The sequence below is a fragment of the Leptosomus discolor genome, chromosome 1 (assembly GCF_034619465.1).
Source record: "Leptosomus discolor isolate bLepDis1 chromosome 1, bLepDis1.hap2, whole genome shotgun sequence".
In the NCBI taxonomy this organism is placed as follows: domain Eukaryota; kingdom Metazoa; phylum Chordata; class Aves; order Leptosomiformes; family Leptosomidae; genus Leptosomus; species Leptosomus discolor.
The window spans coordinates 194519357-194534219 of record NC_141391.1 but is presented as its reverse complement, the minus strand read 5'-3'; the positions used below and the strand labels follow the sequence as shown (position 1 = coordinate 194534219).

General features: G+C 39.2%; 1 protein-coding gene across 1 annotated transcript; it reads right to left on the bottom strand.

Moving 5' to 3' along the window:
* Positions 1 to 1960: 1960 nt before the first annotated feature.
* On the bottom strand, positions 1961 to 6996 carry SPAM1 (sperm adhesion molecule 1). The gene is made up of 3 exons (XM_009957329.2): positions 6028 to 6996; positions 4469 to 4558; positions 1961 to 2620 (listed from the first exon to the last, which is right to left on the bottom strand). The coding sequence occupies exons 1-3, from the start codon at positions 6994 to 6996 to the stop codon at positions 1961 to 1963; spliced, it is 1719 nt and encodes a 572-aa protein (XP_009955631.2).
* Between the last annotated feature and the right edge of the window lie 7867 nt (positions 6997 to 14863).

The following is a 14863-nucleotide window of genomic DNA, read 5'->3' as shown; positions in this document are numbered from 1 at the left end:
ATTTTGGCCAGGTTAAAGTGCCTGCTGAAAAAATAAAAACTGTGTATAAGTCATACAACATATGCTAAGGCATTTCCAGTGATGTTTCCAGTTTTTAGAAACTCTTCCATAGTTATCCCAACTGTGGTGTGAAAGGGGTGGACCTCAGGTACAGGAATTATGATACCGTGGCTTTTTTTGACCCAAGATCAAATAACCAATATCAAAACTGCAGTGAAAAAAACATGTTTTTACAGAGGTGATCAAAACTAGCTGGCTTCTTTTGTGCTGTCTGCTACATAGATATTTTTTTATTCATGATCCTACTTGGAACATTAATGGCAGAAATAGCTTTGACTTCTGGATTTAACACCATAACTGCAATGAGAAAATTGTCACTTTCTCTTAATAACTTGCTGTCCAAAAGCCATAAAACATTATTTCTCCATGTTAAAGGCTTCATCTATTTTTCTGCACAGCTGTTATGACTGACAACCTGAAAATTCAAAGGCAACGGATGTAATATGTGATTTCTGCTAGATTAAGGCATGAACTTTTTGTAAATAAAGGGCTACTATATTGAAATCCCAGGTACTTTTCCGTTAGTGAGGCAGGTTGTATCTGTGGGAGGTGGTGATTTATTTATGCAGATCATGCTTAGCTCTAGGGAGACTTTTTTAATGTATCCATACCAGCAGCTACTCTTCACCGATCAGAAGTCCAGACATCTATTAAGCATCTGACATAATAATTTGAAAAGGTTATTTTATCAAATAAACTGCAGTTAATTGCTTCTGAGTGCTTAAACTGACTATAGATAAATCGTAACTAGGCTGCTGATATGATACTGGGAGCAGTTTTCTTCTGAGGTATCTGCTACTTTCACACTGCTTTTGGCAATGGAATAATTTTAAGCAAATAGTCTTGGTTCTGTACGCAGACTGGATCAAAAATGTGGTCCTGAGACTGGTGATCATGGGCACTGGAAATGAAGAAAGGGAATGCCAGGTCTACAGTGTCACTCATCTTGCAGCCTCGACTGCCAGGATATCCTAAGGAATGAACTGATTTCCACCAAAAAGACTGCTCAGTAAATAGGCATAGAGAAAGTCCCAGGCTCACAGGCTTTTGTCCAAATGGCACAGACATGTGGCCTTACCCAGTTGCTAGGGCTGGCTGAACCGAGAAACAAAGACTGGTGACCAATGGTGGTAGGGAGTGCAGAGGCAGATGAGTTGTGAGTATTGGCCAGGAAAAACAACTGAAAGCCAAGGAGGGGACACCTGAAATAAAGGGGAGGGCTTGGGAGAAGAAGAGGAGAATAAAGAAAGAAGGATAAACCATTACAGCTCAAATTTTAAATAATGAAGCTGTAATATTTGAAGTTAACATTTACATTAAAGTTAGAACTTTTTGAAGACTTATGAATATATTTAAAGAAAAAACACAGTGTCTCTGTAGATATTGTGAAAAGTGGAGAAACATTACATTAATAAGATAAATTTTATGCTACAAAGTCCCACAGATCTAAAGTTAAGCCGAGTATTTTTAAGAGCTAAATTTCATATGGAATGAAATTAATTCCTGCATAGAGCATCAAACCTGTTGGCTGCTGATGAAATCCAGGTTGAGATGTATTTAACTGGCTTAACTTGAAGTATACAAAAAAGCATTATCAATATTTTTTTTCAAATATAACTGTTAAAAATATAAACTGTAAAAAAAATGTTCCTTATTCTGGGTTATCCTTTCATATGGTATAATCAGCATATACAGACCAGTATGTCTTTGGCACAAATAATAGTTTATAGAACTAAACTGAAGAAATACATTCAAGCTGAAGTGTCACCTATGGAATAGAAAAGGTTACCTGATACAGATAAGACCATATGCCTTTCAGGAATTATTTTTGTTTGTAAATAGAACCTTTAGAATTTCAAACACAGCCAGGAAAAATAATATTCTCACTTTTGTGGGTCATTTATATTAAGGTTCTCAAAATTAGAATTAAACAGAACAGATTAAACATCCTTATCTTATAGGATGAAGAACTACCGAAAGTACAAGTATCATTTGCTTTTGAATTGTATCTAGTGGCAGCTGTGACAGTGTTATATTCTGGAGTAGTTATATTGAGTATATTATTTCCAAAGGTAGATTGGAAATCCTGTATTTCAGGATGTGTAGATAGTGTCACCTTACTCTGAGAGGTAAATGAAAATACAGTTCTGTTAGACAGGATCTTTTCTTCAGAGGCTTCTATATTAGAAAGTGAATTTGAGGATATCTGAATGCAAATATCTTCTGAAATGCAAGCATGGATGTAATGGATGTCATTTAAATCAGCTCGAGGTTCACAACTCTGCCCTGCATAACAGTGGCAATCAAATTTTTCTATGAATGTTTGCAGATCCTGAAATGCTGGTTGCCCTTGTAGAGTGTATTTTCCATCCTTTGTCATTTGAATGACAATATTCTCAGGGTTCAAGTGAAGATAGTCACTGGAATTCCAGTTTTTCCGTGCACAAGCACCAGAGTCTTGGCATAACACTTGGCTACAGATTCTGGCTGCCATGGTGACATTGATGAGGTATGGAGTCAAAGTCCTCCGAAGGTAGTTGTCCAGAGTTCTACAGGTGTTCTGTGAAAGGAACATATCTGCATAGTTTAGTATGGAAACCGTTAAAATGCTGCCATTCTAACAGCAGTACCGTAGTGGATATCTATGAATGTTTCTCCTGAGGTTTTGATAATAGTTATAACTGGTTGTTGGAAGCAAGGTTATCAGAGAAGTTGCTACATAGTTCAAGGATCACAGCAAATTTATGTTGGGTAGTTGCTGGAGATGTTACGAAAAGTACTTATATCAGAAAGCAGACAACTTAAAGCTTTCACTTTATCTGTCTATTGCATGTAGCATTTTGAATCAGATGAATTTAAAGAAGTTACATGAATGATCAAAGTTCCTTTTTATGTCTTGAATGGTTTGAATGGATCTTGAAAAAAACCTCCCTTCTTCAGCTTGAACAAATAATTTTTCTATCAAATTATCTCTGCGAGACTCTTCAATTTTCCCCTGACCTGAATAGCTAGGCAGCAGGAGTAGGGAGCTTTCGTGGCATTTTTGAACAGAAAGCATTTTGGGAGGATGGTCAAATTGAATGTGTGCTAACAGAATTGATCATTCTAATTGATCATGAAGTTGGCATATATTCTGTGTATGCTTGGCAAAGTTTAATAACCAGAGGCTTGGAACTCTTTCTTTTTTTCTGACACTATGTCTCCTCAGGGCATTTGCTGAATACCACATATAGATACAGCTAGTATTTACACTCATGCAGATCACTTCGGTGAATCTGAGGTATATGTAGGGGTTTTGGTTTTTTCTTTTAGGTATATATAAAAACCCTGACTGGAAATTTTGCTTGATGCAGTTCTTGCAGAAGTGAGGCTCACAGTAATATTTCATTGCTAAAAGGCTGCTGACTGTGATAGCTGTAAAGAAAAAAAAGGTGCGATTAGTGCACAAATACGTAGTCTGACTGGGCTGTGGAAAGTTCTGTTTGCTCACACGAATCACAAAATTCAAGCAATAGAAGTTGTTGCTCGTCTGTTTTCTGGTATTAGGGTAATGGGCAAAAAAGCTGCAGGTGCAACTGATATCCTTTCTCAAAGACAGGCACATACAAAAAAGTCAAAGTGGGATGCTTTGGGGAATTTGACCCTTGCAGAGCTGTGGAGCTTTCTTTGGCCATGCTTTCTGTGACAAAAGGCCCAGCAGTGCTGAAGAGTTTCAATACTTTGCTCTTAGAAGACTTCAGAAGAGTCTTCCCATACAGTAGTTTATTATATCTAGCTTGCCTGGGTATGAATGAGCTAGTTCAAAAGATTTATTTGAACATCTGTGTAACAAAGTTTCTCAAACTATGTATTTGACTTTCCTAAAACAAACTGGAATTTTTTTTCTCTTCTGACTCAGAACTTTGGTACAATGAAATTAATCAAAGTACTACTTACAACACACAGAACAGGATAGAGCTGAAATTTCACAGACTAACTCCTCCTAGTGCTTTAGATATTATTGCTAAGTGCACCATTTTAAAAGGCAGAAGTGTCTTTTAAAAATTGTTCTGGGCAAGCACAAGTAATTTTTTCTGTACCTCATGACTGGAATGCAATGAAGATACAGGATTTCTTTCCTTAAATTAACAAAACAAATGCTAATTTGCCTACAGTTATGGTAGATGGTAGCTTGTCCAGTTGCTCAGAGCCAACACTGATACTTTGAAAGATTGAACTCTTATTCTGTGTAGTCAATGACAATCTTCATAAGCCTCAAATGTGCTTGTTTTTCAACTGGAAAAGACTGCTGGCAATATGGAGTCATCATTTTAAAAGTAGAAGGTGTGATGTAAGTAATCATAATGCTTTATATCCTTTTCATTTTATTGCTCTTTAAAAACGTCATATAGTAATTTATCTGGCATACCTTATTTTGTGTTAAATTCATATCACCCCAGATCACAATTCCAGAAGCACCCAGTGCAGCAGATTCTCCAATAGTATTTACTAGGTCACCCTGAGGGAAAATGTGCAAGAATCATACTAATGTAAGTAAGCTATAACATAAGGGCAAAAGGTATAATGCATATAGTAAATTACATATCCAAAATAACTACTTTGAAGACAGCAAGCAATTATACGTGATGCAAAAATTCTGCTCTCAATTACACTATTTTATTCTGGGGTTGGGTTGCACAGGCAATGCCAGAAAATGTTGCCAAATACATCCGATTTATGTATGTCATCTGGTTAGAAAAACAAGGCTGTAAAACTGTGGTTAGGCATATGACATACACCCAGCCAACCATTTTAAGTTTTAATTTGCTGCGTTGCCTCCTGGCTCATCAGAGTTGGTAGTAACTGGTTTCAGTAATGCTGCCTGAAGCCGTTTTTGTTGGGGTTTTTTTTTTTTTTTTTCACTTAATTTCGGTTACCAGAAAGTGCTAAAAGTGCCAACACATAAAAGTAGCAAGAGAAGGCGTTTTCACCAACAGGAATCTCTTTTCTCCAGAGAATGGCTCTGGTCTTTTACAGAGATGGATTTGGGAAATTTGTTTCTGTTCAGTTCTCCTTTTAGGGTCAGCTGTTAGCCAGCCCTAACAAAACCTTGAAGCCCGTCTGGGATGGGAAAGGACTATGGATAGAAAAAGAACAAGGAAAAAACAACTTACTGTGGGGCACAACAGATTAAAAGGAAGAATGTAAAGATGACAGGATTTAAATGATTAACTAGGAGCCCAGCAGTGACCCTGACAGCACCCCTTGCCCCATGGAGCTGAGGCCAATGCCTGGTGATGCTCCATCCAGAATGTGAGAGGACACCAGACACAATACCATCACCAGGACCACAACCTCTAACTTCCCCTTCCTCCTGGCCTGGGTGTCCAGGAAGAGATTCCCCAGATTGGTGGTATCTGATAGCGTGGGTGTACATAAAAATGTGAAGGGAAAAGTGTAGCCAGAACTGCAAGTAAGATGATTAGACCTTAATCAGAGCCTAACCTTGACTAACCCAGGAGACGCTGAAACATCATTTAAAAGGCTACTCAAGTACAACTAAGGATAGAATTTTCTCACTACCTTTTAAATCTTTTTTTTAAATAAAAGAAAGACTTCCTTTTATTGTTTTTTTCTTATAACCTAAAAAGCAGACAGTAGACCAACCCAGTTTTACTAATTCTCTTTGAAAGAGGTTACTCGTATTTTTTTTTTCCTCTGACTTAATGCACTAAATCTGCTTTCTAGCTTTATAATATTTTGCTACATGTGAGGACTACTCAGAGAATAAAACACTATTTGAGGAATGTTTGAAAATAGACCTCTTTGTGTTCTGTTTGATCAAAATTCTTTGATGGATTAATTTAAATTTTATTACAAAATCTACACACTTCTTTTTGATACAAGTTAGCATATTTGCTAAATAAATATTACCTGGTAATTTCTTTCCACTTAAATTTGAAATATTTAAGGTCTAGCTCTACTCACCTGGGAGAGATATTCCTCATAGTCATCTGTGAATACTGGACGTGTATATACAAAAACTGGAAGGGGATGAGTAGAATTAGAGACATATGAAATCCTAATGGCTTCTTGAACTCTGTTGCGAACAAAGAGCTGAGCATTTCTGGAAGATCTTAAAGCTGTCTCTAGATAGACAGATGGATAAAGTGCTGTGCTTTTCTCCCACAACCAATTAAGCTCATTATTTCTTTCTATTTCAATATCTAAACAGGTTCCTGTATAATTATGTGGGTTTTGTTTGTAATCATAGTTATAACAGTCTGGATAGAGGTAATATCCCCACAGACGATTTGGCTTCATTTCTATGCCCAGCTTTAAAGATTCCAACATAATTGATTTTGCTGCAGCTTCAAATTCTATTTTAGCTATAGCCCTGGCTTCAGCTTCTGATAGACTGAGGTCTCTCTGCTGAACCAGTTCAATGGATTCCTGTCTATAAATGTCTTTTGATCCCCAATTCCTTATCCACACAGGTCTCCAGTTTTCCCAGTCAATGACAGCCAATCCAAACTGTTCATCTGAAGGAATATAGAACTGGATGTCCTCTTTGGCTTTTTTTAAATGATTCTCCAGCAGCGAGAGTTGAGGGAGTCCTCCATTGAATGCCTCTCCTGTGACTTCATTTTTGTAAGGATAGTAGCCAAGCCTGTCTGGGTAGAAAAGAGTGATGTTTTGCCCAATGGATGTCTTCAGTGTGCTTCCAATGAGAGAAAAAAATTTCATGTCCAGCTGCACTCCAGTCCTTTCAGTGCAAAGTTCTGTAGGAGCATTCCAGATAGAAAGGAAAGGTGAATTAGAAACAAGTGGACGAGCTCTCATGTTCAGAGATGAGCAGCAAGAAACTAGAAGAGTGGCGAACACCATACCAGATGCTATAGGATATGTCCAGGTAACACAGAGACCAAAACTTTGTATTTGCCTTAGAGTTTCCATTGTAGCATGTGCAGTGACATTAGATGCTTCTGATCAGCCAAAACTTAAGTGCAGTCTGGGTGTTCAAGAAAGTCGGTAGTCTGTCAAGATCTTTACCGTACAATATATTTCTTCAGATTAATACCTATTTAGTAATATTCCTTAGGTGTAAAATAGGGGCGTCCTTTATACGAGGCGCTCTGTCATTTCAGGCTGCAGGAAACATTTCAAGAGCTTTGAGACCTAATACAGAAAATCAGACAAATGTAGATAAAGTAAGAGATTATAAATTTTTCATTTCTAACTGTGAAACAAATACCATTTGTGATTTTTGAATATATCGGAATCTTTGAATAAAATTCCCCTTTGAAGGAAAAGCACAATGTACAGTCATAGAGGAAATAAAGTGTAGGTATGTAAAATTGTATATGTATAAGAAGTAGATGTAAAACTGATAGCGGAATGGTATCCAGTGAGTCATGGATCAGAATGAGTATGTTCGGTAGCAGTCCTGATTGTGCCAGTGACTGATGTCTGTAAACATGAGCAGTCTCACAATGTCTTATCTTAATCAACAGTAATCTATGTGAATATATATATATGAAGATACAAGATAACAGAAAACTGAAACCTGGGCTGTTGTACACATGCAAGAAAACAATCCATGTGCACTAAAACATGTAACTCAGTGAGGTATCTGAAATATCATAGGCAATCTATCTTCTGTCCAGAGTACTTTTAAATGGGCGCAAAAGTTGTGTATCGTCTTGGTGTATGGCCATCTGTATGGTGCCTGAGGCCATTTGGGATCTACAGATTAAGTGACACCAAGTTCAAGTCTGTCCAGGGGTGTAATTCATTAGGAAAGATCAGGTTGTGCATACACCCACAGTGAGCAGTCACACTTAGTTTTACCCAAGAACATAATGTTGGTGGTGATAGTCATGGTGCGATCATCAACTTTTACACAGTAGCCCAGTAGCTAAAGTATTCCTCTGTGCGGTAACTCACCTGAATCCACTTTCCTCCTGATTTTGAAATGGTTCAAACCTGGATCTGTCACTTTGCATACAGGCCTCATGATAAAGCTGTAGAGTTATCTAAGGAGTATATAAGAGTGTTCATGAAAATATAGGAGTCACCATGAAGTTGGCCACAGGGTTTCTGGCAATGTAAAATCTCTGAGGACAGATTTTTTAAAAAGCAAAATATTTTGGTTTGCATTTACTGAATTCATCCAGGAGTGGAAATCACAAATCTGTTGTCCCTGCACCTTGAATTATCTCTCCCCCTGTTTGTCTCTTCTCTGACTACTTACTGTAAAATATATAAGCTGTACAGGCACAGAACCTTAGGTCTGTGTTCCCCCAACAGTGCATACAGACAACAGGTTGCAGTTACCATTTACATTTTTTTCATCATCCCTCTGGCTGCCTGATTCTATTTTTAATTTGTTTCAATAAAATGGCAAAATGCCTCCATCATCAAATTGTTGCATACCTGGAGAAGTTTGACAGTATAATGAGAGGCTGATGGAGACTTGAACCTTCCTAAATCCGGCCTCAAGCCAGATTCACAGCAGAAATTGTTGTAGTAATAGTAGTACAATGAGATTCCCTCTGTGTGTGTTCACTGAGTTTGATCACATCTGAATCTACTGAAAACTCCATATTTGCTTTGATTGTGGGAGAAAAACATGTGCGAAAGGAACTATTGGGGGGGAGGGGAGGCAGAGCAGTGTGACTGAAATCTAGACCTTTGGGGAAATCAAAACAATGAAGGAACCTATGTCAACAAGTGGGCTAGATCCTGCCCCTGGTCACGGACATCACAATCTCTAGAGATGCTTCTGGGATTCTTCTTCGTTTGAGGGTAAATTTGCTTCTTCTGAGGACTAGGAGGAAATGAAGGACAAATGGAAATGTTGTACTGAAGAAGGAGATCTCTAGGAGTCTAGTTTCACAGAGAAGTTTTCCTTTACAGGGATCTTCAAGAAATGCCAGAACCCAGACACTTAGGTTCCCAGATTAGCAAGTCTATTTTGCAAACCCCACTTTGTTTCTTCCTCATCCATCATTTCTGATGCCAACAGGCCATAGGGATATTTTCGCTTTTATTCTTTTTCTGCCTTGAGCATGCTGCCAGGTCTTGGTCATCATGTCAGTGGAAAAGCGTAGAGCTGCTAGCCGTTCCTTTTGCTGGGTCCCCAACCTAGCTGGGGACGAAACAACAGCCAATGCAATTTTCTTGGCTTAGAGGTGCCAGCACATGTGGATGAAACCAGCTGCTCAAAAACACAAGCATGCACAGCTGAAAGACTGGCAAAAAAGCACCAGCAGGAAGGATTCTTGGAAGAGGGTTTGGCAGGAGTGGAGGAATTCTTTTTCAGAATGGAAGCTTATAGCCCTGAGGTAGGAAGTGCAAGTAGCAGGAGCAGAACATACACCTGTGAAGTATCAGACATCCCTTTAGAACTCATCTGCAGGTATATGAAACACAGGTAAGGAAGGGAAGTAAAATGTCACGTAGGTGGTGAGGTGCGATGTACAGCAGAGCTAGAACTGCAACAGCTTCCTCCTGCCAGCCATGACAGCATCTCTGTCTTCTCAGTTGCACTGCCCTCAAGTCTCTAGAGCCCAATTTCTGACCCTAAGTCAAGGAACTTAAAGCACATTCTACATTCTCTACCAGAAATGTCATCAGCATCTCTCGTCCATAGACCAGCACAAACTTTCAGGTAGGATTTTGGCTCTGTCATCATCTTTCCCTCAGGATAATAGAAATGGCTTTTGTGCCACATTGAGTATCCACAGTGCTATGCACATACCTGCAAAGAGTTCTCCATGTCCTTTCATGAATAGCTGAGCTCTGCTCAAATGTAGTTCTGCACTTTTTTGTTTAGCTTTTTTTTTTTTTTTCCACTCCTTTACAGGAAAGCTTTTCATTCTTTCTTCAATGGACAAGTTTTCATCAACATTTTGGAAGAAATGGAAACCGATGGTTTGAAGGCTAAACTACCAGTCACAAAGGCCAAAAGCTATAAAGGAAAAGTGAAGCCACAGATACCCAAGACCCTAGGATCAAGAGGTACGTATGATGACTGCTTATTCCTTTCATATTAATTAAAAAAAAAAAAAGTTGGATATTCTTTCATTATCAAGCTCTTTGGCTCTCTTGGGATGACAAACAAGTAGCAGTAGATAGTTCTCACAGTTGTGTTTTGGATTCCCTCACCTAGTCTTCAATTGTCCATTTCACTTTTATCTTACAAAAGCCTTATCAATCACAGGAGGCAAACAAGTTCTTGGTATAGAAGCAACGGATGGACTGAAGTCTAAAAGTCCATACAGATATTTCATCATTCCACAGCTGCTGGTGTGATAACTAAAGAAACCCTGCCAAGTAGCAGTTTCATAAGCTAGACTTAGATCATAGATCCCATCACCAGGAAAGAAGGCATGGCTCTGTTCTTTTAAATTGCTCCAAGAGCAATATTTCATTTGCGTGGCATCTACTTGATGAGGTTTGTGAAAAACAGAGCTTCATGCACTTCCCCCAGCTGCCCAGGGGTGACTGCAGGAGAACGCCATCTCTCTTCTGAGCTAAGCAATCTCAGTTCTCTCAGAATTTCCTCATATGACAAATGCTGTAATCCTTTATTCATCTTTGTAGCAATTTGCTGGACTTGCTCCAGTATGTCCATTTCTTTCTTGGACTGGGGAGCTAAGGGGTGGACATGGCACTCCAGGTGTGGCATCACCAGTGCTAAACAGAGGGGAATAAACACATTCCTTGACCTGTTGGTGATGGATACAGTTGTTAATGCCACCCAGGAGGCTGTTGGTCTTCATTGTTGCAAAGATGCACTGCTCACTGTAGTTAACTTGATGTCCACCACAACCTCCTAGAGCCTTTTCTGCAACTGCTTTCCAGCCAGTTGGCTCACAAGCCTGTATTGGTGCATAGGGTTATTCTTTTCCAGGTGCAGGACTTTGCATTCGTTTTTGTTGAACTTTATGAGATTCCTGTCAGCCTGTTTCTCCAGCCTGTGGAGGTCCCTCTAAATGGCAGTATGATCCTCTGGCATATCAGCCAGTCCTCCCAAGTTTGCATTGTTTGCAAACTTGCCAAGGGAGCAATCTGTCCCATTGTTGAGATAATTAATCAAGATGTTAAATAGTATTGGACCCTTAGCATGCATCGCTAGAAACAGGCTTCCATCTGGACTTTGATGGGCCTCCAGATGGACTTCCTGGCACTGATCACAACCCTTTGAGCCTGGCAGTTCAGCTAGTTTTCAGATTCACTGTCCATTTATCTAGCTTGTACTTAATCAGTGAGAACGTTATGGGAAACAGCGTTGAAAGCCTTGCTAAAATTCAAGATCAGCAAACTCCTCTCCCTTTGTCCACCAAGCCAGTCATCTCTTTGTAGAAGGCTGTAAGGTTGGGCGGGCATGATTTCCTTTTTGTTAATCCATGCTGACTACTTCCAATCTTATTCTTGTCCTTAATGTTTGGAAATGTTTTCCAGAATTATTTGCTCTGTCAGCCTCTCAGGGATTGAGGTGAGGCTAGGCTGACCAGCCTATAGTTCCTTGGTTCTGCATTTTTTGCCTTTTTTAAGATAGAAATGACGTGTGCTTTCTTCCAGTTCTCAGAACCCTCCCCTAGTCACCATGATCTTTCAAAGATTATCAAGAGTGACCTTACAATGACACCAGCCAGCTTCTTCAGTACATATAGCTCCCTGTGGACACATACCATTGTGCCCCATAGACTTGTGTGTTTCCAGTTTGTTTAGGTGTTTCCTAACCCAGTCCTCCTCCACTGAAGGTAAATCTTCCTTCCTCCAGTCTTTCCCATGGGTCTGAGGAGCTTGGGATCCCAAAAGGCCAGACTTTCCAGTAAAGACTGAGGTGGAAAAGCAGTGAGTGCCTCTTCCTTTTCCATGTCTTTTGCCACTGAATCTCCTGCCTGACCCATTTAGCACTGGGCCTACATTTTTCCTCATCTGATGCTGACAGACCTGTAGAAGCCCTTCATGTTGCCCTTCACATCTCTTGCCAGATTCAATGCCAAGTGGGCTTTGGCTTTCTTAACCCCATCCTTACACTCAGGCAGCCTCTCTGTATTCTTACCAGTTCACTTGTCCCTGCTTCCACCTCATATGTGCTTACTTTTTATGTCCAGGTTTTGTTAGGAGATCATCCTGCCTTTGCATGGTTTCCTGCATGTGGAGATGGGACTGGTTTTGAGGTTGAAAAAGATGATTGTTGAAAATCAACCAGCTCCTGGACCCATCTTCTCTCCAGGACTGTCTCCCATGGGATTCTTCCAAGCTGATACCTGAAAACACCAAAGTGTGGTCTCCTGAAGTCAGTGGTGGTGATCCTGCCATTTGCCTTGTTCCCGCTTTTCAGGACCTTGAACTGCACCATCTCACAGTCACTGCAGCCAAGACTGTACCCAACCTCCACCTTCCCTGTTTGTAACTATGAGGTCCAACAAAAAAAAGCGTCTCCCCTTGCTGGCTCCTACATTATCCAAAGTGACATTTTCTGAGATGGTACAGACTGAGACTTCCAGGACAAACTAAAAGAATGCCATACAGAAATTTTGGGGGAAAATTCCGTTTACGCAAATACAGCTTATTAAAATGATCACACATAAAGAGCTGCGAGACACTGGTGTTTGCCAGGACAGTGATCCTTTATGCAATTGATTTGTCACAACAAAGTGGGATCACCTCAGAAAGGAGTTGTAGGAGTAGTTCAGCTTTTACTATGCCTCTGGGTCTGGTTATGAAAGATTTCTTGCCCCCATCGAAGTCAGAAAACTACAGGACACAAATTTTATTCTTTGTTCTGGTAAGCTTTTTTATAAATGGATCTCAGTAATAGGCTGATTTGATGTAAAGGAAAAGAGGAAAGCATTGTTTTGAATACTGTATTTACTGGTTTATCTAGAACTCATTTATTATTGGCTAATCTTGCAAAGTTTGATTTAACTGATTGTTGGGAAACGGTTCTCCTCCAAATTTTGCTGTTATATACTCTGCTGGGTATAAGTTAATAGATTATTTTATGTGATAGTTTCCAGTTAAAAGGATTGACTTTGGCCCAGCCTAACAGTGACAGCTCTGATAAATGTTGCTCTTTTCAGTCTCTTTGAACGTTGGTCTAAGTGAGCTAAGTCATAAAGCTGCCCTTGTCTTTCTCAAAAAGTCGATATCTTTACAATATATTAACACTAATTGCTCTGGGGCTACCTGACTGGAAGTACACACTGATGGATCTAAATGCCCTTTGTCTAGGGAAATAACTTCTGCTTTCAATTTTCCCAAATTTGGCATTTGTAAAGGTTAAGTATTAGAAGAAATCATATTAATTTTCTTGGTTTAATTATTTCATCATTTTTCACAGCATAAACTGGACTCCAGAAACATGCATGACTGAAAATGAAAGCGTGCTCCTATATTTTGGTAGCTGCACAGTCAGAGATCTGGGCCATGCCACATGACCCCGAAAAAAATGCGCCACTTGGCCAAAGACAGTCAGAAAATAAAAGGGGAGAGGAGTACTATACGTACCCTTGAACTTCACACAAATGTTATGCACCACAACTGGATGATATGTCCCATCAAAAACCTTTGTTATGCTGTTTGGGTTATATTCAAGAAGTGCCACTAAATGTTGGAAAATTCAGCTTTGGGTTTTTTAATGAAAATTAGACGTGAGAGTCCACGTTTAGCCTTGAAATAATTAGACGTCACTTAGTCAAGTCAGATCTGCTAACATTAGAAGTAAACGATAAGCACAACCAGTATCTGATATTATTATGTTAATAGTCTTAACCACACTTCTCAAATTTCAAGCAAAAGTCCATAAAATCTCACACTTTCTGTGTTTTAGTTTGAATACTGAGAAAGCAGGGGTGCTCTTCATGACTTCTAAGGGAGATGATGAGTGTTACTGAGCTATGGTATCTGGTTGAACAAGAGCATGTAAGAACACTTCTAAGCCTGAGATCATCAATCTAGGTACCATTTTAGATTATAGATTACAGTTTTCAAATATTTATTAACTGTTCCTTGCATTGCAAATGACGTACGTGTTACTGCCTATTAATTAATGATGTGAAATAATAACAGAAAATAACTGATGTGAAAGTTGGTTGGTCTTTTCCCTGCGCTGAGGAAAATATGGGTACAGAAGTTTGCATGTGGAACTGCTTTTTTTGATGGAACAGAAGATTCTAGCTCTTTAAATCTTTACATTTAGGTCTTTAAATGCCTGTAAAGCTGTGGTGTCAGATGCATGGTCAAATATGCAGATGGGACTGGAATATTCAGGATTTAGTCCTTGTTCTTTCATTTTTGCACAAACGCTAGCTACGTTAGAGTAAAAATAACTCCCAACATTACAGATAAAAATATGGTACTAGACAGTGTAACTTCATAAGTTCTTGGGACAACTTGCTTTGTATCTTCCTTTATCTGAAGGCTATGAAAATATAAAGCTGTCAAAAATGTCTAAAGACTCAGCTCCAGCTTCTGTGAAGAGATCAGCACTGATTAAGTTCTAAGGAGAAATAGAATAGACTAAGAAGCAGAGGTACAGACTAAGGATGTTTAATTAAGTGTTAATGTATCTGAACTTGGAACCTGAAGCAGAATCCAAATTGTGGTGGGGTTTTTTTTGTTTTTTTTTTTTTTAAGAAAAGCTACCAGCCATACTGATACAGTCCATAGACTCAGTTTCTCTAAATATGATCAAAGCAGCCAGCACTGCTAGCAAAAAGCTGTCAGAGTTCAACATTTGTATTTTTTCGTGGACCAGTGGAAAATACTTAATGTGTCTGACATCCCTCCTGCCCTGTCCTTGGGT

Coding starts and splice junctions, on each gene's coding strand:
- SPAM1 (XM_009957329.2), bottom strand. CDS start 6,996: ATGGAAACTCTAAGGCAAATACAAAGTTTTGGTCTCTGTGTTACCTGG. Junction 4,559..6,027: donor ATGAGGAATATCTCTCCCAG/GTGAGTAGAGCT, acceptor ATTTTCCCTCAG/GGTGACCTAGTAAATACTAT. Junction 2,621..4,468: donor TGAATTTAACACAAAATAAG/GTATGCCAGATA, acceptor TTCCTTTCACAG/AACACCTGTAGAACTCTGGA.